The sequence below is a fragment of the Sinocyclocheilus anshuiensis genome, unplaced genomic scaffold (genome assembly GCF_001515605.1).
Source record: "Sinocyclocheilus anshuiensis isolate Anshui unplaced genomic scaffold, SAMN03320099.WGS_v1.1 scaffold805, whole genome shotgun sequence".
Classification (NCBI taxonomy): domain Eukaryota; kingdom Metazoa; phylum Chordata; class Actinopteri; order Cypriniformes; family Cyprinidae; genus Sinocyclocheilus; species Sinocyclocheilus anshuiensis.
The window spans coordinates 558690-581334 of NW_015540884.1; the positions used below are offsets into that span (position 1 = coordinate 558690).

General features: G+C 37.2%; 2 protein-coding genes across 2 annotated transcripts in view; both read right to left on the bottom strand.

Annotated features, from left to right (window-relative positions):
* LOC107688625 (centriolin-like) overlaps positions 1 to 2921 on the bottom strand; it is a 28385-nt gene extending 25464 nt beyond the window's left edge. Inside the window, exons 1-4 of the mRNA XM_016486339.1 lie at positions 2226 to 2921; positions 1233 to 1363; positions 560 to 690; positions 232 to 373 (exon numbers count right to left, since the gene is read on the bottom strand). Coding sequence (XP_016341825.1) covers positions 232 to 373; positions 560 to 690; positions 1233 to 1363; positions 2226 to 2370 — 549 coding nt within the window. The 5' untranslated portion in view covers positions 2371 to 2921. The remainder of the gene's footprint in view (positions 1 to 231; positions 374 to 559; positions 691 to 1232; positions 1364 to 2225) is intronic.
* A 265-nt stretch (positions 2922 to 3186) lies between these two features.
* Positions 3187 to 22645, bottom strand: part of c5 (complement component 5) — a 23615-nt gene continuing 4156 nt past the window's right edge. Inside the window, exons 6-42 of the mRNA XM_016486345.1 lie at positions 21422 to 21504; positions 21249 to 21339; positions 20720 to 20825; positions 20509 to 20644; positions 20282 to 20397; positions 19980 to 20180; positions 19595 to 19786; positions 17628 to 17834; positions 17379 to 17534; positions 17101 to 17227; positions 16903 to 16971; positions 16696 to 16798; positions 16157 to 16269; positions 15965 to 16049; positions 15700 to 15782; positions 12999 to 13135; positions 12177 to 12398; positions 11919 to 11979; positions 11748 to 11837; positions 11392 to 11604; positions 10805 to 10889; positions 10480 to 10639; positions 10304 to 10402; positions 10041 to 10212; positions 9727 to 9932; positions 9488 to 9640; positions 9315 to 9377; positions 5417 to 5510; positions 5289 to 5328; positions 5069 to 5171; positions 4907 to 4981; positions 4692 to 4797; positions 4520 to 4603; positions 4189 to 4278; positions 4003 to 4086; positions 3718 to 3859; positions 3187 to 3468 (exon numbers count right to left, since the gene is read on the bottom strand). Coding sequence (XP_016341831.1) covers positions 3327 to 3468; positions 3718 to 3859; positions 4003 to 4086; positions 4189 to 4278; positions 4520 to 4603; positions 4692 to 4797; positions 4907 to 4981; positions 5069 to 5171; positions 5289 to 5328; positions 5417 to 5510; positions 9315 to 9377; positions 9488 to 9640; positions 9727 to 9932; positions 10041 to 10212; positions 10304 to 10402; positions 10480 to 10639; positions 10805 to 10889; positions 11392 to 11604; positions 11748 to 11837; positions 11919 to 11979; positions 12177 to 12398; positions 12999 to 13135; positions 15700 to 15782; positions 15965 to 16049; positions 16157 to 16269; positions 16696 to 16798; positions 16903 to 16971; positions 17101 to 17227; positions 17379 to 17534; positions 17628 to 17834; positions 19595 to 19786; positions 19980 to 20180; positions 20282 to 20397; positions 20509 to 20644; positions 20720 to 20825; positions 21249 to 21339; positions 21422 to 21504 — 4489 coding nt within the window. The 3' untranslated portion in view covers positions 3187 to 3326. The remainder of the gene's footprint in view (positions 3469 to 3717; positions 3860 to 4002; positions 4087 to 4188; positions 4279 to 4519; positions 4604 to 4691; positions 4798 to 4906; positions 4982 to 5068; positions 5172 to 5288; positions 5329 to 5416; positions 5511 to 9314; positions 9378 to 9487; positions 9641 to 9726; positions 9933 to 10040; positions 10213 to 10303; positions 10403 to 10479; positions 10640 to 10804; positions 10890 to 11391; positions 11605 to 11747; positions 11838 to 11918; positions 11980 to 12176; positions 12399 to 12998; positions 13136 to 15699; positions 15783 to 15964; positions 16050 to 16156; positions 16270 to 16695; positions 16799 to 16902; positions 16972 to 17100; positions 17228 to 17378; positions 17535 to 17627; positions 17835 to 19594; positions 19787 to 19979; positions 20181 to 20281; positions 20398 to 20508; positions 20645 to 20719; positions 20826 to 21248; positions 21340 to 21421; positions 21505 to 22645) is intronic.

Below are 22645 nucleotides of genomic sequence, written 5' to 3' on the forward strand. Positions count from 1 at the left end.
GACTTTTTTTTTTTTTTTCCAAAATATCTTTTTTTATGTTCCACAGAAGGAAGAAGGTTATACAGGTTTGCAACAATATGAGGGTGAGAAAAACACATTTTCTTTTCTTTTCTTTTTCATTTTTGGGTGAACTATCCATTTGAGGACTTTTTTGTTGATTGGCTGTTTTAAACACGATTAACAAATATAAGCAAACGCTGAGACAGAAAAGCTCAGATAAATTGTACCCACTGAGAATATCTTGTTGCTCTGTAGATTTATAGTATGAAGAGATCTGAGTTTCTTTGCCATCCAAACTGGAAGATGTTCAATGTTGTTGAAGGCCAAATTCACAACCTGAAGATTTGTCATGTGCTCTAAACCTTCAATTTTTCTGCAGATAAATGAAATATAAATTATATTTAAAAACTTGTATTGGCCTTTCGAACATTATACCATTCTATCTTTTATTCTACTATGGAAAATTTTATTTTATTTATTTATTTAAATGTAGCATACTACCACAATTTTTTTTGTAAGGGAATGTTTCTTGTTAAGCAGACAAATGTAACATTCTTACCGTATCTTGTTACTGGAAAGGAGGAGTTCCCGTAATTGACATAGTTTCTCTAGTTTTTCAATTCTCTCAATCCTGTTGTTACTGAGGTTGAGAACCTGCAAGCGCTCACACTTATCCAGATTTTCAATATACTAAAACACACACACACACACACACACAGAAGTCAAATTAATGCAAAAGTGAATGACACTATACACTGTAAAAAGTAATCACTGAATCTACTTAAGAAAAGCGAGTAAACATAACTGATTTTTACAAATTTGTTGAATTTACTTAATTAACAACTTTAAGTTTTGAGCACAGCTTACTTGAGAAATGTAAGGCAATCAGTTTCCACACATATGTCTAGTAATGTGAACAAAGCAGACTTGTTAAGAGAACTGTTTTGTTTGAGTTCTGTGCACTAAGCTTAACTTAAATCTCTTAGTTGGCTGAACTTGTCAAATTCAGTTACCAACACTCAAGTTTTCTGGTAACCTATACATATACACAAGTTACCTATACAAAGTTACAGTAAGTTTTATTAACTCAAAAATGATAAACTAATTTGCTTGAGAAATTTGAGGCAATCAGTTTCCACAGGTTTTACAAGTAAGCTCAACTCATTACTTTTTACAGTGTATAAATTTGACCACTCACACTGAGCTTTAATCAAATAATATCGAAATCTTACCCTAAATTGTTTGTCACTTGCCATAGATGTAGACAAATCCAGGGTGCGCACAAGGACTAAATTTTCACATTTAGTCAACCTCCTGATCAGGTCTTCTGTGATGTACCTCGTCCCCTCATATTGTCTTTTGTCTAGGAGTAGATGTTTGTGTAAATGAATGACACACAAATGCTGGTGGCAGCCAAGTAATTAATGATCTGCAAAGCTGAAATATTTTAACTTGTCTACTAACAATGTTCAATTGGGGACATACATAATGCATCAGGATTATTCTGTCAATTTCTAGATATTATGTATATTTTCACCGCATCCTAGTGTTTAATAACATTCTTGACTAACTCCTTTGTTTTGCCAAGGCAAATTTCATAGCCAAATCCCAAAAATATATATCAATAAACACTTCAGCTTTATTGGAAAATACTCCAATAAAGCAAAAATACTATAAAAATATTTAGTTCACTAATGGTATTTAAGTACATTTTTCTTTGTTTCACACATCACATGCCTCATGTTTGATCTCAAGCTTTTTACAGACACTGTTGTTTGTCTCTTTGGCAAACAAGTAGACTAACTATTAATGAAACTTCACTAGGGCCAAAACTGTTTGTTAGGACGAAAATCATAACTGAACAAAACGAGGATATTTTCACGCAATATTAAACTCTTCTTTTAAACAAGAAATGTTAATGATGGGAGTTCCATAGTTTGAGATTAAAAGTATGGGTCTGACTCCGAGACGAGCAAAACAAGGAAATCTATACAGAAAAGTAACCTGAAAAGTACCAGAAATAATGAAGGCATGGTGAAATCGGTAAGTTTCCATAAAGATCAACCCCAAGGCTGGGACTTTAAAAGTACCCAAAGTTGAAGAAACCTCCACTTCTTGAATGAATTTGGAGAAATGACTTTAATACTTCAAAATTGACCTGAAAAGGCAGATCAGATAAGAGTGGCTCCTGTACTGTACATCTAAGCAACAGAAGACTGATTTACCATCATCACTGGGATCATCTCGACCTCCATCCTCAGTCTCCGACCATGAGATGGCGTTGGGGGACACAGTTTTGCTCTGGAGGTTCTTGGGACATTTGGATCCCGCTGTTGGTGACCGTTTGGGCATTTGAACCCCTCTTTTCATTTTATTCTCATGGGATATTATCTGATGTCAGCGAATACGATGCTCATCCTAAACCATCGCGACTTTACGTAACGTAACTGCCAGCAGTTTATTTTACTTTAAGTTAAAATTACAATGCAGACCAAATCTGACAAAACACAAAGAACTAAAGTCGCCTAATAACTAAAATGTTGTAATATATACCAAAAAGCAGTTTTACATTTAACAGCATGTTCATTCAATGTTTCACAAAGACTGGACAAGTTTTGTTAGCCCAGTTTCCATAGCGACCGATTAGGATCCCTTGCGATCATCCAGCGACTGTCAGATTATTATGCTTCTTTCTTAGAGAAACTGTCAAAGCGGATACAGGCCTGTTGTGTTTATCTCGTGTCCCAGGTCTCATTATTTATAAAGGTTTAAACTGAGCTTTCATTCTCTCGTTGTCTGATTCTCCAGCATGAACTCAAAAGGATTCGCGGTGATGTTTGGGTCATGTGACGCAGCTGCAGTTATTTCAAAATAAGAGTCCCGTGCCCTCAAAGCAGACTTCACATGCAAACAACCATAATATGTTTACTTCACATGCAAACAACCATAATATGTTTTCACAGTGTTTAGAAAAATAATATAGGCTAATAACTGCATGTACATACATAAATAACAACAAACACGTTCCTAAAAGTCTGTTTGTCAGTAAGCAACGCAAAAAGTTCGTTTCATATGACAATAATTCAGCTTTTGGTTAAATTGCATGTAGCCTAATGCTTTTTTGTTCAATGTTGCATATGTATGGGGTTGATAAGAATGGCAAAAATAATCACATATTTTGAGGTACTTTTAAAAAATGTTTTTATTTAAAAATTTCTGTTTATTCTTGAAATCTCTAATCCTATTTATTTTTTCCAGATTATGTTGCTATAGAATAGAAGAATAGGCATACGAATTAGTTCTTCTATTGACATGCAATTTACCACTTAATCTTCACAGCCAGATAATAAGAAATCAAATTCAAATTCCTCCAAAACACTGGCGTATTGTTTGCAGGCATCATCTCTGCAGTCAGTGTCAAGTGGCCACCAGTCCACCCAAGCATGCGAGTCCAAAGGAAATTTATACCTAAAACATGGTATAAAGAAAATCAGTTTTGAGGCTTCTGCACATAATAGTAAATGAGAAACACTCTCACTTTATAATTGACCCTGCAATGCAACCGATTAAGGAATTTTTGATTGATTAAAAAAAAAAAAAGCAAAAAATTATGATGACTCTTTGTGTCAAACAAACAGATAGTCTCGACCCAAAACTTGAGCATTAGGTACTACATGATGTGGCTTTTTAAAAATGATCAAACAAACAAGGACTTACTTATAACCACGATTCATTTGTATCTTAATACTCTCAGCAGTCATGATCAGATATTGCTTGCCAACTTCGAAATTTGTTGAACTGCAAGTTGCCTTCTTCACTAAATCTATCTCTGAATCTGTCTTTAGGTCGTCTGTTTGTCCTGTAGAAGAGAAATTAAGAGGGTGGATTGAAGCTGTCATGAAACTTGTTTCTTTAAATTGTTTATTCAAGCCTTTTTGCTTTAAACCATTCAAATAATTTACCATTTAACTTGCTAACAAATTATATTCAATATACTCTTGCCTTTCTTGAGCACTGCTTTAACTTTCGCTTTGTAGGTCACGAAATCTCCTCCTGCCTCAGATGATTCAATTAACACTTTAAATGCTAGGGGGAAAAAACACTGTAAATTATATGTACCGATGTGCACATGTATACACATGACAATGATGTTTTATGGCTTAAAACTTCATAAAGATTAGTATTTACCATAATTCATGCTTTCTTTGCACATGTCATTTTTACGCTGTACAGCCGTAATTTTGGGATCAATGGTGGATTTAAAGTTGCAGCATTCCGCTAATTTTGAAAAGGACATGAAAATACCAACACACTGTTATTATACTAACACAGACACATTAAACTCACATAGATGTAAATGATAACTACATGAGCAGCATTGGTATAAATGCAGTGTTAGACTGTTAATGGTCAAGATTGACAGAATTGCCCTGGGGCCCCAGACGTAAGACACAACAAAATTATTGATTATTTTATTTTTTTGGTCAGTTGTTTTATTTCTGTCTTTTATGTGGCTTACCTGCCATGCACTGACATTGGTCTCCCTCACAGAGTCGTAACAGTTTGCGGCTTTGTTTGTGGTAGAACTTCACACACTTATTTTCTATTAAAAATAAGATGAGAACGCTTGTTTTATATATCTAAAATAAGTTCAGCCAGACATAAAACAAACATTTGCAAAAACGCTATACCTGGATTACTAAATTCATAAACTTCGAATACAGAAGCTCTGGTCATGCCAGTTTCAAATTCCTCTTGAACACGGAAACCCACACAGTATAACTCTTCTGATGGTATCTGCATGATAAGTATTGTATAGTAGAAATATTCTACAAAATCAAATACACACCATATTTTAACACAAAAAGTCAAAAGGCAAAAGATTGTTTTGCCCAGCGATGCTCACCGAATCTATCTGAAGGATGACTTGGTCACCATTGATTTCATAGTTGGAAATCCGAGACTCAAGTCCATTCAGGTACTGCAAAATATAGAAACATAATGTCACTAAAAGTTTCTGAAACAATGGATGGCTTCTATAAAAATGTATTTGCATTTAGACTCTCACCATATCTAGATCTTCCTGGACTGGGGTCACACCGGTCGGCAAATGAATTTCCATCACAGTGATTCCTGACTCCGTTTCAAATGCATTTTCATGTGGCTTGAATCTTTACATATAATGGCGTTTTCATTTTAATTAAAATGTATGAATTTTAATACAAATCAGAATTTTACAGAGACACTTAAAACCTGTTGCTTCTTATCAGGAGTTTCTATGGACTTACTTTGCACAGGCCACAATCCGCTGTGACAAAAGCATAGGATCTGCTCACAAAGAAATCAAATTAGCTGAACCAAGTTCATTTGAGAAGAAAACAAAGAGTAGAAAAGTAGACAAAAGTACCAAACTTACCATCTGAATTTGGGACACTTTCATGAATGTCAATTGACATATCAAAATAGCAATTTTTATTGTTTTCTGTCATCTCATAGAACACTGTTCTCAGCTGTAAAAAATAGGTTAATCAATTAATGAATTTGGTTCAATGCATAGAATTTTTGAAAAAAAAATCTGGATTGTTGTAGTGTTTATTATATACACTGAAAAGGACCATCCTATAAAAATGATTTGTCACAAGGGTGGTATGTTAAAAAAAATTATTCACAAAAAGCTAATTAAAAATCAAAAACACTAAAAAAGGGTTAGTTCACCCAAAAATGAAAATTCTGTCATTAATTACTCACCCTCGTGTTGTTCGAAACCCGTAAGACCTTCGTTCATCTTCAGAACACAATTTAAGATATTTTTGATGAAATATGAGGGCTCTCTGACCCTCCCATAGACAGCAAGGTAACTACCACGTTCAAAGTCCAGAAAAGTAGCAAGATGATCGACAAAGTAGTCCGTGTGACATCAGTGGTCACGCGAGCATGTGGCGACGCTGACCCAGATCCGGCGTAATGACGTCATCACGCCGGATCTGGGTCAGCGCCGGCGCCGCCACACGCTCGCGTCATGGTACTGTCGTGAACGCGCGTCCAAAGTGACGCAGTAGAGACGAAAATGTGGAATAAAGTCGTTATTTTTGTTTTCTTTGTGCAAAAAAGTATTCTTGTAGCTTCGTACCTTTACAGTTGAACCACTGATGTCACATGGACTACTTTGTCGATCATCTTGGTACTTTTCTGGACCTTGAACGTGGTGGTTACCTTGCTGTCTATGGGAGGGTCAGAGAGCCCTCAGATTTCATCAAAAATATCTTAAATTGTGTTCCGAAGATGAACGGAGGTCTTACGGGTTTGGAACAACACAAAGGTGAGTAATTAATGACAGAATTTTCATTTTTGGGTGAACTAACCCTTTAAGACGCGTTTTAAAAGTCAGCAGGCAATCGTTGGGAATATCAAGGGGATGAGAGTTCCATAGGCAGGGGGCAGCATAGCAAAAATATCTGGCACCCATGTTAGTTAGCCGAATCCGAGGTACCACAAGGGAAATTGAAGATGAAGATCTAAGGGCTGATGAACTGTAAACATGAATAAGTTGAGTAAGGTAATGAGGTGCAAGATAATGAAGTGCCTTGTAAGTTAGTAACAGAATCTTGAATTCAACTCAATACTTTACTGGAAGCCAATGCAACTGCTGAAGAACAGGAGAAATGTGCTCAGTAAAAGGTGTTCTAGAAAGAACACAGGCTGCAGAATTCTGAACCAACTGGAGCTTATATAGCACTTTAGAGGGAACACCAGTGAGAAGGGCATTACAATAGTCTATACGTGAAGTGACTAATGCATGAACTAGAGCTGCTGTATTATCGGTTGAGAGAAAGGAACGGAGACGGTTAATATTACGCAGATGGAAATATGCAGTCCACGTGATATTGTTAATTTGAGTTTCAATGGATAGTGTACTATCCGAGATAACGCCCAAACTTTTAACCTATGAGGAAGGACAGATTGCATTATTATCAATGTTCAAGGAAAGACAATTAGATTTAGACAAAACAGATCTAGTGCCAACAAGTAGGGCCTCAGTTTTGTTGCCATTTAGCTTCAAGAAGTTAGCTAAAAGTCAATCTTTCATTTCAGCTAAACAACTGGACAGAGATGGTGGAGGAAAAGAATCAGTGGGTTTAGCAGACAGGTAAAGTTGGGTGTCATCCGCATAACAGTGAAAATGAACACCATGCTTCCTCAAAATGTAACCAAGAGGGAGTATATAAATAATGAACAAAAGTGGGCCCAAAACAGAACCCTGGGGAACAACAGTGGTGACTGTAGATATTTTTGATCTGAAACTTTTTAATTGAATACGCTGAGTGCGACCAGAAAGATATGACCTAAACCAAGACAGGGGAATGCCAGTAATCCCAAGAAGCTAACCTCTCTAGGAGTATTTTATGTGAGACAGTATCAAAGGCCGCACTCAAGTCAAGAAGGACAAGTATGCTTAATAGCCCAGAGTCAGCTGCCAGCAACAAATCAGTGGTTATTCTAACAAGAGCAGTCTCAGTGCTGTGGTGGGGACGAAAACACGATTGAAATTGTTCAAACAAATTATTATTGGAGGGATGTTCCTGAATTTGAATTGCAATACACTTTCCCACGATCTTAGAGATAAACGGTACATTTGAAATCAGACAAAATTATCAAAGTTAAATGGATCAGCCCCTGGTTTCTTAAGTATGGGAGTAATAATAGCAGATTTAAGAGATGGAGGTATAAAACCAGAGACAAGTGAAGCATGAACAATTTTAGTAATCAGTTCAGCAGTTCAGGTGTAAACCAAGGAGCTGAATGTACAAATGAAACAGTTCGAGTTTTCACAGGTGCAAAATCATCTAAAATCATGTTTAGACCATCATTGTAATATGAAACCAGTTCATAGGAATGTATATTCCTATGTTAAATAAAATGCTCACTTACACTGGCAAATGACACACCAGAGCTCATTGCAGTTTTGATGATTATATCATCATTTTTGGTCACCTTTTAAAAAGAAAACAGAAGACTGGCATTCAATTCATAAATAATTTATGAATAATTAAAAATTCCTCTCTTAATAATTCAATTAAAATCACAAAAATTGGACCTCTTACCTCAATTGGTTTATGCACAGGCTTCTGTTGAGTTAGTCTGATTCTTCTGATGTCACCTTTAGTCTTGTATTCAATGTCAACCACCATGTCTAAGGTGGCTCGACTGGCTAAGATGCTGTACTTGGTAAGCGCCTCCAAAGTGAGAATGCTGTCCTGAAAATTTGAGGAAAAACAGATCACAACTGATAAATACAGAAGCTTACAAAAAATAATATACATGACAACTTGCACTGGAGTACCTGTGTTGAATGGACGCCCCCTCCGTATCTCTGGTCTTGTGTTAACCAGTTCAGAATGGGTTTTGCATAGGTGGCATCACCTCTGACTAAAGTGTTAAGCAGGACGTAAACGGTTGTTTCCACGGTCTTTGCTGTCACATCACTGGGTTTTAATGAATCCTTGAGGAGTTTGGACTCCTGCCAGAAACGGACTGTGGCTGGGTTCCCTGAAAATGTACGGACAAATGGGTCATATTGTGTTAAAATATGAGAGGGTCTAAACTGTGCTGATGTTTTGATCAAAAGTGTGTGGAATATCCCAAATGCGATTTTACCATCAACTTGTGCCTGCTTTTTGAGTATTTCATAAACACCGACTGCAGACATACTATGGATGTCTGCCAGTGTCAGAGCATAAGATGCAATGGCTCTTGCATATAAACTTTCAATCTTCTTTGAGTTAGAGGTGATGTACTGCGCGGCACGATCTATAGCAATTTTAAAGACCTGGAGAGACAAGACAAACACATCTGAATGAATTGCCTGAAGAATCCGACATTTAGGTTTCTGATTGGTTCGATTTTCCTGGCAGTTGTACCTCCAAGTTAACATTTCGGACCTTCATGGCATTTTTAATTCCAATCATGACAAAAGATGTGAGGAAAACGGTCTTTTCAGTGACATCTGCTCCGGCACCCTTAAAGAAACCAGACAATCTTGATCAAAACACCGCAAAATACAGTATTATATCATAAACACTCCTTTTTCATGTACCATGAGTTTATAGGTATAAAACCAGAGACAAGTGAAGCATGAACAATTTTAGTAATCAGTTCAGCAGTTCAGGTGTAAACCAAGGAGCTGAATGTACAAATGAAACAGTTCGAGTTTTCACAGGTGCAAAATCATCTAAAATCATGTTTAGACCATCATTGTAATATGAAACCAGTTCATAGGAATGTATATTCCTATGTTAAATAAAATGCTCACTTACACTGGCAAATGACACACCAGAGCTCATTGCAGTTTTGATGATTATATCATCATTTTTGGTCACCTTTTAAAAAGAAAACAGAAGACTGGCATTCAATTCATAAATAATTTATGAATAATTAAAAATTCCTCTCTTAATAATTCAATTAAAATCACAAAAATTGGACCTCTTACCTCAATTGGTTTATGCACAGGCTTCTGTTGAGTTAGTCTGATTCTTCTGATGTCACCTTTAGTCTTGTATTCAATGTCAACCACCATGTCTAAGGTGGCTCGACTGGCTAAGATGCTGTACTTGGTAAGCGCCTCCAAAGTGAGAATGCTGTCCTGAAAATTTGAGGAAAAACAGATCACAACTGATAAATACAGAAGCTTACAAAAAATAATATACATGACAACTTGCACTGGAGTACCTGTGTTGAATGGACGCCCCCTCCGTATCTCTGGTCTTGTGTTAACCAGTTCAGAATGGGTTTTGCATAGGTGGCATCACCTCTGACTAAAGTGTTAAGCAGGACGTAAACGGTTGTTTCCACGGTCTTTGCTGTCACATCACTGGGTTTTAATGAATCCTTGAGGAGTTTGGACTCCTGCCAGAAACGGACTGTGGCTGGGTTCCCTGAAAATGTACGGACAAATGGGTCATATTGTGTTAAAATATGAGAGGGTCTAAACTGTGCTGATGTTTTGATCAAAAGTGTGTGGAATATCCCAAATGCGATTTTACCATCAACTTGTGCCTGCTTTTTGAGTATTTCATAAACACCGACTGCAGACATACTATGGATGTCTGCCAGTGTCAGAGCATAAGATGCAATGGCTCTTGCATATAAACTTTCAATCTTCTTTGAGTTAGAGGTGATGTACTGCGCGGCACGATCTATAGCAATTTTAAAGACCTGGAGAGACAAGACAAACACATCTGAATGAATTGCCTGAAGAATCCGACATTTAGGTTTCTGATTGGTTCGATTTTCCTGGCAGTTGTACCTCCAAGTTAACATTTCGGACCTTCATGGCATTTTTAATTCCAATCATGACAAAAGATGTGAGGAAAACGGTCTTTTCAGTGACATCTGCTCCGGCACCCTTAAAGAAACCAGACAATCTTGATCAAAACACCGCAAAATACAGTATTATATCATAAACACTCCTTTTTCATGTACCATGAGTTTATGTGGATTAGTTTGTGATTTCTCAGAGAAGGAGCCATCATCATTCTGACAATTTTTAATCAGCCAGTTGATGGTGTTGGTCAGCACTTCAGGCTCCAAAGAGACGTATTCATGCATGTCAGCAAGAGTCTTGACTATGAGAGCCGTCACCCTAAAACGGTTTGTACACATGTGCAATGTAGCATGTGAATGGTACTTAATCTCTGTGTGCACTGTTATTTCTGTAGTACGTAAAGCTTTAAAAAAAAAAGAAAAAAAAGCCACACTTCATTCCAGCTACCAGTGAGGAAAACTAAGAAACTGAGCAGTTGATTACCAGGTGCTGGCTGATTTGTCCTTCTTCGACCACATGCTAAAGGCATGTTCATGCTTCAGCTTAAATGACATGATGCTGGTGATGCCTAGAAAGGAACAGTGAAGTAACTTAAGAAGCAAAATTACTAGAAGAATAAAAACTGCTTAAGGGTTCAACAAGTTTTTTTTTTTTATACCCCACTGGCAGATATTTTTCAAGCAAAAACTTAATTTTGATGCATTTCTCAGAAAACAAAGACTTAATATCTTAATTCATTTTACTTCTTAAGTAAATGTATCTGGATTTAAGAATGTTTAGATATTTGTACGGGAAAACAAGAAGAACATCATTTTTTTTGCAGTGTGGAAAAATTATTTTTAATTATACTGATAATAAATAGTAATTCGTAAGACAAGCAATTGGAACAAAATTATCATTAAATTATTTTACTGTTACATAGAAATTGAGTGTACAGGAAATGCTGACATTAAATGAATAATAATGAAATAAATAATAAAAAAAAAACCCTGATAGACGTTAAATGTGAGAAAAAAAATCTTCAACGATTCTACAATTCTTATTCTACTCTAATAAAACAAACATCTCACCAGCTTGCATCTTCCTCTTTAATTGCTTTTCACTCGCCGCAGCCTCTTTCCCCAGAATGTCCCATTTCTCTGCTTTTTCTAGGTAGTGGTAGACATAGTAGATTGGCAGGAGAGCCATAAGCTCCATCTCTACATTTCCCCGTGGCAGGTTAGTCAACTGTTTTAAACCTTCTGGGTTATTTATTATTGACAGAAGCTCTCCCAGTACTTCACCTGAACATGAAGAAGGGGTTACTGGGCTTTTGGAACTTCCAGAACAGTCATTTTCAATCTACACTGTTTATAAAAGTAACATTATTTATAAAAGTGTCATTTAGCATTTGCACAAATGTGCTCAAGCTTCACAGACATCATACCATTAACTGTTAGAATACGATCCACAGTTGACTTGGGCACAATGTTTGGAGGAATTACATTTTTTAACTCAAGCTTCCGCATGGATGCGCCTAAGAAAGGAAAAAGAAATGGTGTGAGACTCCATCAGGATATGAACAGAGAGCATACTGTTACTTTTCAGATGTCCTTACCAAAGACTCCATTTGGATCAATTCTTCCACCACTTTGTATTTCCTTTCTAATTCCTTCTGGCTGTGAATACCAGAACATTAGGTTATAAGATCATAATCTCAGGCATACTAAACTGATTTATGAGTGGTTTAGTTCACAATAAACATCATTTTAAAGCAGAAATATCATGAGAAATCATATTCAAAATGTTTGTCCTGTATGTTTGTCATAAAACTGTTATAAATGTCCTCTAGCACTGACTGTGTATTGCCTCTTACCACCACTTTCAATTTCTTGACCACACTCTCAGTGCCATATTTAGTTGTTAAAGTAAAAGTGAGCGTATGAGTGCTCGCTTCCAAGGCCATGATGTAGAACGTGACGAAGGCCACTGAACGACCTGCTATATTTCCCTTGTTTTCATGTGGCTTTCCATCTTTCCCCTGTTGAGCTCCACGAAACACACACACTCCCTCTGTTGCAGTCAGGGTCACACTGAACTATGCGTGTATGTGTTAGATATAGAAAGATAGAGAGAGAAAGAGAACTGTAATCAGTTGATCATGTGGTAGTCACATAAATAAACAGATACACATATTGCTAGGTTTGGAGGTCAGTACGATTTTTAAAATGTTTTTGAAGGAAGTTATTCTCTTATGCTCACCAAGGCTGCATTTATTTGATCAAAAATACAATAAAAAAACTGTTATATTGTTAAATATTATTGCAGTTTAAAATAACTGTTTTCTATTTGAATATTTTTTTAAAAGTCATTTATTCCTGTGATGGCAGTGCTAAATGTTCAGCATCATTACTCCAGTCTTCAGTGTCACATGATCCTTCAGAAAGCATTCTAATATGATGATTTGCTGCTCAAGAAACATTTGAAAACAGTTGAGCTGCTAAATATCCTTGTGGAAACTGAGATACATTTTTCATACATTGAGATACATTGATCAATTTAATGCATCCTTGATAAATAAAATTATTAATTTCTTTAAAAAAAATGTACTGACCCCAAGCTTCTGAATGTTAGTGTAGATTAGAATGTATAATTTCTATTTAAAGTCGTCCTCCTGATTAAGAACTGAACCTTATACCTGAGTGCTTGACAAATGCTGATTGTAGACTGAACCTCTGAGCTCAATCTGCTCTCCACGAACCATGGAATAAGGCAAGGGCACATCCACACTAATGTCCTGGGACACCTGAATCTTTTCCTCTGACATACAGATCCCTGACCAAAGGAACAGGAGAATCTGAGATTCTAACCAAACACCTTAAACAAAGGTCTGCAACTCTGCATGCACAATACATGGCAATGATTTCCAGAATACACTGGAACATTGGTTATGAACACTGTCTTTGTGAAGCTTATGCATATGTTTGGAAATGCTACTTTATAAACAGTATTTTGTTGTCACATGACCTACTTATGTGCCATGTGGGTTGCATCCTGTTATCATCTTGGAAACAGATTCAGTCAATTTGCATGTTAATTCAATTTTGTTTAAAGGATCTTAACTTCTGTCAGTCCAGTCGAATAATGAGTAAAAGTAGAAAAAAAAAAAGAATAAAACGTGGCTGTAATTACTTTCGGTTCTTCAATCACAGTAGAAATGTAAGGTCCAGTTAAGCACATACTGGGATACAATATTCTGTTCTGTCAGAGATACTTACTATACTTACTATGTACTTACTAGAAACTTACTAGATACTTACTATATAGCCTTAAAGAGATAGTCCATGCAAAAATAATAAAAAAAAAGACTTTCTTCAGTGAAACACACAAAAAAAAGATGTCCTCTTCAGGAACTCGAGCTGCATCGGAAAACGCTAGGGGAACGCCCTTCAGTGTGACCGGCTCTGAACCTCGTGTGTAATCAGACCAATAGATAGGCGAGACGTCACGGGCGGGTGACGTAATGACCAGGAGGCTATAAAAGCACGTGCGGTGAGACCAGCGTCAGCTTTTTGTCATTCAGCAAGCGCTCTGTGTGTGTGTCAGTCTGATATCTGTTTGCGAGTCTTATTTAGTGTTGTCTGTCACGAATCTAAAAACAAGACAAAACCATTCACCTAAGGCGAGGGCAGGCAGCATTCAGGCTGTGTGTTCCTCCCTGCCCGCGTTACTTTACGGGTGGGGATACACATAGTTTGTTTGCTGTCTGCTTGGGAGCAAGCACGCAGCGTCAGCTCTCTCTCGAAAAAAGGAGCTGACGGCCCGTTTTGGTGTTACTGCCGTGCTTCGCTCTCAGAGGGCTCTCTTTGAGGAGAGAGCCTTCACTAGCGTTTCTCGCGGTGCCGGCCAAGTGTGCTTTCTCCATTACAGAGAACCACTTATCTAGGCGTGGTGTGGGATTCAACCACGATGCAGGCACGTATGTCCCCTGCTCGGATCGGGTCGATCCTTACCGCAGTCGCGAGAATAAGAGAAGGCCGGTCACTCACTGTCAAGCAGTTTCAGAGACTGCTGGGTCTGATGGCAGCTGCATCCAACGTGATACCTATTGGCCTGCTGTACATGAGGCCCCTACAGTGGTGGCTCAAGACCCAGCGACGGACACGTCCCTCACCGGTTGGGCAGCGGTCATGTGTGGCCACCCTGCCCGTGGTCTGTGGAGTGGTCGCCATCTCACGTGGCACATCAACTGCCTGGAGATGCTGGCCGTGCTTTATGCACTAAGACACTTCCTCCCAGACCTAAGAGGTCACCATGTGTTGGTGCGTTTGCTACGGTCCCCCTAAGAGAGGTCTTCCAGCAACTAAACAGACCCTCAGTCGGTGGATAGTGGATGCCATCTCCATCTGTTATGAGTCCTCTGATCTCCCCTCGCCGTTAGGGGTCAAGGCTCACTCGACTCGAAGTGTGGCAGCCTCTAAGGCTTTTTTAGCGGGTGTGCCTATGCAGGACATCTGCAACGCTGCGGGTTGGTCCACGCCCCTTACCTTTGTTAGGTTCTACGGTCTTGACATGCGAGCCACTCCTGGCTCTTCTGTTCTCTCGCCCTAGCTGTGCAGTCTTCCACACTAGGCAGAGACTTGGAAGTCTGGCGGCGTGGGCATTCTCGTTCCCCTAGCGTTTTCTGACGCAGCTTGAGTTCCTGAAGAGGAACGTCTCAGGTTACGTATGTAACCATAGTTCCTCGAAGGAACGAGACGCTGCGTCTCAGAGCCATACTTTCGGCATCTCTGCCAGCGCTTGCTTCATTCCTGGAAGCTGACGCTGGTCTCACCGCACTTGCTTTTATAGCCTCCTGGTCATTACGTCACCCGCCCGTGACGTCTCGCCCATCTATTGGTCTGATTACACACAAGGTTCAGAGCCGGTCACACTGAAGGGCGTTCCCCTAGCGTTTTCCGACGCAGCGTCTCGTTCCTTTGAGGAACTATGGTTACATACGTAACCCGAGACGATTTTATAGAATGTTGATAACCAGAATGATGGGAACTAAATAGTTTTGGTTCTGTTTGACTCTTATTATATGGACAAAAAATAAGATTTTTGTGTGTGTGTGTGTTTCACTGAAGAAAGAAAGTCATACAGATTTGCAATGACATGAGGGAGTAAATGATGACAGAATTTAAATTTTTGAACGGACTATCCATTTATAGGTTTAATGTGCTACTGTAATTTGTAGTTAATTAGTAGATAATTCACATAATAAGTAGATCAGTCACATATTAACATTCACAATAGTTGTTTCAGCCTATCTGATAACAATTTAGATGCATATAATTCCCTTTTCAGCCACCAGGTGATGCTAAAACAAATAATTTAGGTACAGTTTGTTAACTCACCCTCACTGAATACCCCAACTGCTTTCAGCTCCCATGTAGTCAGTGAGTCTGGAATAATTTTGCTAATGCTTACTGAGCCAGACCTTAAACAGATTAAAAAAAGTTTTCAGAGAGTCATTTTATGTTGTTGTTGTTTTTTAAATCCGTGAAATAAAGCAATACAATAATAAAGTATATTTTGTAAAGAATATTTTTAATAATTCTTATATAAAGATTAGGATTATCGATTAGACAGAAGGGATTATGGTTCAGAAAGTTTTCTTACTTGCTGGTGTGTTCCTCCCATAACCAGCTCTCAGGGAAGTAGCTCCTAATCTGAGATGGCATCGCATCCAGCAGAAAGTCGATTGCTGCATTGTGTAACAGAGGACTTTAGATCCTGCCTTTAATGTGTTAGTCATCTAAAGTTACTATAGAAGTTCATTATGATAATGATGTATGTAAGAAACACCCATACCTGTGCGACTTAGTATGATTTTATCCACATTCTCTAGACGGAGCTTCACAGCTTCGCCGCAACATTCCAAGAAAGCACGCTTGCACCGTATCTTCTGACGCATATCAAAATGTCTAGATTTTTTTCAGAAAGATGAAATGAAATGTCATATGAAATGATTCACTGGAACACTTTACACAGTGTAAACAAACAGGTATATAAGTATAATATATAGTTTACGATCTTATCTCGTTATGAAATTATCTTGAAATTAATTACAGTAGCAATATCTAATTATAGGTTCCAGAACAAAATTGCAGAGTATGTAGATATTTATAATGATGTTTATTAATTTATAACGAAAATGTTACTTATTATGAGTAATATGTATTAGTTGTTTATGCAACAATGGCCCTACAAAACAAATAGCAGTAATGCCTAAAATGAAAATCGTTTAGAGAACTATATAATATTAATCTCAGAAAAGATCTTGAAAATATGATTTCATGTAAGAGTAAAATTAAATGGACTTCATTTAAAAGGACTTAAAAATTCCTTACGAAGGATAAGACAATCTCTCTGAACGATGTTTACAGGTTTCAAGCATCGGGCTACTCTCTGTCCCAGAGGAGCAGCAACACTGGTACAACCCATAGTGTTTGGCTATAGAACAAACATGAGGGCATAAATGTATTTTGATGATGTTGCTGTGATAAAAAAGGTTTAGATTATACTGTTTTTCAGACATAAAATGCTTGCAAACAGACCCATTTTTTCAAACTTTTGTGCCAGGTTAATTGAACGCTTTGGCCTAACCAAGTCGGAGCAAACCCCCTCTACAAAAAAAAAAAAAAAAAAAAGAGAGAGAGAATGCATTTGCCAATGTTTCAGAAAATTATCATGTGCTGTAGTGAGATGTTTTAATGTAACAAATCACACATAGTAACTTTAAAGTGAGCATGTACCTGCGCTAGAGGTTTTGGCGTTTGCATTGGTGATGAACATAAGGCCGACACGGTCAAACACATCAGCATTATTTTTGCCTCCTCCTCTTCCACAACCCAAGTCACTTCTCTCAACATGTTGTAGCACCTGCGACAATGAGAAACATTTTTATCATGATGTTAACTTGTAGTTCTCATCTTTAAAAGCATAATCCACGATGTTATTGTCGTTTCCTCAAAAAACATACAGTAATATTTGACTTTATACAACGTCTTTTTGAAAAAATCTTCTATTTCACCTTTTTTAGAGGGTCCTTGTCATTAGATTTTAGGTTGTACAGGGCCGTATCAACAGCAGAAAAGGCCACCAGTGACTCTTCTCTGCTTTTAGTTGACACTCTTAATTGGAGTTCATCTTTGGGTTTATACTGTGAGTTTGGAGTTGATATGTCTACCTGAAATATATTTAGATGAGCAATGATTTCACAATGTATCAATATCATGATGAAACACTTCACAATTACCGATGGCAGAGAAAAAGGCATTACGTTTAAATTGTTAACACATTTAGCCTTCACATCAATCCACGTGGAGTCTGCCACCAGCTCTGATTTTTCCTCCCCATACAGGACGTAGTACACCACTAGCCGAGCAGACGGCACCATGTCAGGGGTGATCTTAATGTTGAGGTTCTGATTCTTTACACCGCCCCACTTAACTGTGTCAAACTGCACAACCTTTCCTCTGGAAATGATCTGAGAAAAAAATGTGATTGCGTCATAGTAGATGATTCACTGGAACAAATATAGACTGAATTCAGTGCAGCCCCAATTAAACTATAACATAACATATGTGGCATTCAGATGGACTGTGTTAGATCAGATGTGGATTCAAAAGCTTGGATTTAGTACAATTATTATTATTATTTTTTTTTTAAATCATTACTTATATTAAAAGTCTCAAGGATGCATTCAATTGATAAAAAGAGACAGTAAGTAAGCAATAAGGTACAAGAGGCCGTGCTGTATCGTGAATAAATCACGGCTGAAGGGCGTTGTTAGGCACGACGCGAAGCGGAGTTTTATAAACCGTTTTATAAAAATATTTATAATGTTAGAGAAGATTCAAATAAATGCTGTTCTTTTTAACTTTCCACTCATTGAAGATTCCTGAAAAAAAAAATGTATCATGGTTTCAGCAGCACAATGTATCAAGCGTTCAGCAGCACAACTGTTTTTAACATTGATAATAATAATAATAAAAATGTTTCTTGAGCAGTAAATCAGCACATTAGAATGATTTCTAAAAGAACTGTGTGACACTGAAGAGTGGGGTAATGAGTGGGGTAAATCAGCTTTGCCATCACAGAAATAAATTAATAATTAAAAAAAAAATGAAAATAAAGGGCAGTTATTTTAAATTGTAAAAACATTTCACAATATTACAGTTTTTACTGTATTTTTTCTCAAATAATTCTAGCCATGGTGCGACTTCTTTTAAAAACCTTGAAAAACCTTGAAAAAATCCTACCAACCCTGAACTTCTGAATGGTAGTGGGTTTACATAACATTGACAGTACAAAGACAAATGACTATTAATAATTATAATGACTATGATGACAAAAAATCAGTTTCAAAATAAATATATAGTTCAGTCATGAAACTCTAGAATCCGCAGGATGATGGGGTGTTAACGTAACTGATGATATTCAGAGAGTTAAACGACTTGGCACAAGCTGATTGGTTCATGCTGCATATGCAGCCAATGAGCTTACTGCCTTGCATTTATATGGCTGTCTAGCATTCACTAGAGATTCCTGCAGCGCGCTTCCGAGTTTATCTGAAACCCTCCACCTTCCCCAGCTCCACCTGTATAGATCTGCTATGGGTTATTTTATATGCTATTTGTGCAGCAGCAGTATGTCTTAAATACTCACGGCACCGTATCGCCATATGCATTGTCAGTAGCAAGTTCCTGTACTTGCTCGCAGCAGCAGAAATAATCTACAACTACAGCAATAACCAACAGCAGCAGCAATTCAGCAGCAGCAGCGTAGCAGATCTGTTCCGCCAAAACCAAATTCATTAACATTGTCATATCCATCACCATGCTAAAATCTTCCGAGGGTTGTCATGATTGAAATAGTTTTAGAGAAATATATAATGTGAGCCTCAAAATGATACTTAAAATATGTCACATAAGAGAAAATTGAAGAGTTTAATAAATACAAACCCTGCTCCTGGCGATCGACTGTCCTGCAAAGTTCAGCTCCAACCCTAATCAAGCTCACCTGAAGCAACTAATTAAGGTCTTCAGGATCACTTCAAAATTAAAGACAGGTGCGTTTGATTAGAGCTGGAGCTAAACTTTGCAGGACAGTCGATCGCCAGGAGCAGGGTTGGGCACCCCTGCTATAGAGTATAATTCAGATGGTAATAATCCATTTTAGTTCCTCTTTTGTAAGCCAATTTGGAGAAAAGTGTCTGCTAAATGCATAAATGTAAACATATTTTACCTGGTAGCTGAAGGTCTTCAGAGAAAGGTAGTCACGAAAATCAAAGTAAATGTTGATGGAAATGTACTGTCCGACTTCAAATACTGAGGATTCAGGCAAATTGATGTACAGGTAACGATGGTTGACAGACACATATGATTCCGCCTTTAGTTTAAGTGGATCCTGACTCCAAGAAGGATCTTCTGTCTCAAACTGAATTGAGTACAATATAAAAGAACATTTAGCATATATTATTTTGCTTGATAAATAATTACCTGATTAGACTATTGTCTCTATATTTTTAACCTACTCCTGTTTATATCACTCAGCTCTTATGACTGACTGAAATATTCGCTGATTGGGCCCATCAAAAAAAAAAAAAAAAAGAGGCCACAGTTTTACTCACAGTGAATTCAGCTATTTTCACATTAGCTGGTATATTACAAATGAAGTAAGCAATTCCATCCCTCTGACTTGTCACTGTCAGTGTATCCTTGTGCCCTAAGAATTTGAGGGTGTCTTGTTCATTGTTAGCTGTGGTTATTGTTGCCCTTGTTGTGATTGACACACCTTGCACTGGTTTACCCAAAGGATCCTTCACCAAGACCTATGGTTTCAAAATGTCACCAAAATGTTGGGATGAAACATTTATGAATATATATGTTTGTTCTAATATAATAAAACTACTTGAGAAGACAGGTTTCTTACTCTCATAGAGTATGGTAGACCCGGTTTGATGAAAGGAGGGGTTGCGATCAGATTCAGTGTAAATGGAGTGTCCACAAATTTCACATTTGAGAGCACTGCTTCCTGGGAGATACCACCTGACAATGAAGAGGGGTTTCCAAAGTTGTTAAATGGTTGTCACATTTATTTGCTTGATGGTTTAAAACAGGATAACACACTCCTGTGTCTGTGGAACTAACTGGACCTACCAGTTGATTCTTGAAACAAAACTCTCACTCGAAGAAAGGTGTTTTCTTTCATGGCACTCAGACTTTGAGGCCCATCTGGCATAGATGACAAAGCTCTCTTGATGTTTAAGTTGATGTCTGCCTTTCCATTTTTCAGCTAAAACAAAAGCCAAAAACAAATGTATTCTCTGACCTCAAACATTAAAAAATGTTTTGTTGAGCGCGCACTGACCATGTATTTTGAAAAGGTTGTTGGTATCATGACAGGTTCATCTGGAGAACTGTATCCGAACGTCAAGAAAATATCTGCCGAACTAACTGGTGTTCCATGAACATACCTGTCAGCACATATACACAAATTTAAACAATTTGCAACACTGGCAAAATATAAAATATTATTACAATTTAAAATCGTTTTCTAACTTAAAACTTTCTAATTTCTCATTTAAAACTGTTTTCCAAGTTTTAAGCATCATTATTGCAGTCTTCAGTGTCACATGATCCTTCAGAAATCATTCTAATATGCTGATTTACTGCTCATGAAACATTTCTTATCAATGTTGAAAACAGTTGTGCTGCTTAATATTTTTGTGGAAACTATTATTCGTTTTTACACTCTTCTTTGATTATCAGAAAGTTCAAAAGAATAGCATTTATTTTGAACAATAATTTCTTGTAACAACATAATGAAAATAATACTGACCACAAATGTTTTCGAACGGTACTGTATTTACGTGAAATAAAACAGAAAAAAAACATACTTGGCTGAAATCTTCAATTGGAAAGATTCAAAGTTCTTCTCACTGACGTAGTTGGCCTCGGGCTGAATGTGGAGTGAAATACTAGGCAGCACTGAAAATCATAGCTTGATTTAAGATATAATGGAAACTGAATGTCTACATAACACTTTTTTTTTAAACAACCGTATTCTTACCATATTCTTTGACCTCAAACTCAGCAGTGGCAGTGGTTTCAAAAGTGTCTGCATAGGTAGCCAAAATCTTCCAGATTCCATAACTAATGAGATTTACATTATGAATAAAATGATACAGAGACAAAAAAAGTAATGAATAGACCTGCATTCAACATTCTTCTTTAATAGCTTCACCAGCAAGACTTTCATTTCTCAGCAAAATTCACCTGGTTGACAAGAACTAACCAGGGCTGCGTTTCCCAGAAGCTTCGTAAGCCTAAGAAATTCGTAAAAACGATTACACGACTGATCTTAATATTACGGTCTGTTTCCCAAAAGCATCGTAACGTACTTAGTCTAGCACTTGAAAATCATCGTAGATCTACGAGTGCTCTGGAGTAATCGTAAAGCCCTAAGTGCATCGTAAGAAGACAGATTTATGCGGTCACCTGCAGGACAATCGGCAGATTACACCTTTAACTTTATTCAAGTGCGATGTGATTATAATATAAATAAAGTTTTGATTGTACTTTATTGTACACTTTATTACTCGTTTTTTTTTTTTTTAATTAATTTATAAATGAAATAATTTATAAATGAAAAGGGCAGAAAAAATAGAAATACACATCTAAATTAAATGACTGAACAAAAAAAATTAATAAAATAAATAATGTAGGAATATATGCTTCAAAGACTGGGTGGAAAAACTTTTATATATAAGTATATATAAAGTGTATTATACAGTGGGTACGGAAAGTATTCAGACCCCCTTAAATTTTTCACTCTTTGTTATATTGCAGCCATTTGCTAAAATCATTTAAGTTAATTTTGTTTCCTCATTAATGTACACACAGCACCCCATATTGACAGAAAAACACAGAATTGTTGACATTTTTGCAGATTTATTAAAAAAGAAAAACTGAAATATCACATGGTCCTAAGTATTCAGACCCTTTGCTGTGACATTCATATATTTAACTCAGGTGCTGTCCATTTCTTCTGATCATCCTTGAGATGGTTCTACACCTTCATTTGAGTCCAGCTGTGTTTGATTATACTGATTGGACTTGATTAGGAAAGCCACACACCTGTCTATATAAGACCTTACAGCTCACAGTGCATGTCAGAGCAAATGAGAATCATGAGGTCAAAGGAACTGCCTGAAGAGCTCAGAGACAGAATTGTGGCAAGGCACAGATCTGGCCAAGGTTACAAAAAAATTTCTGCTGCACTTAAGGTTCCTAA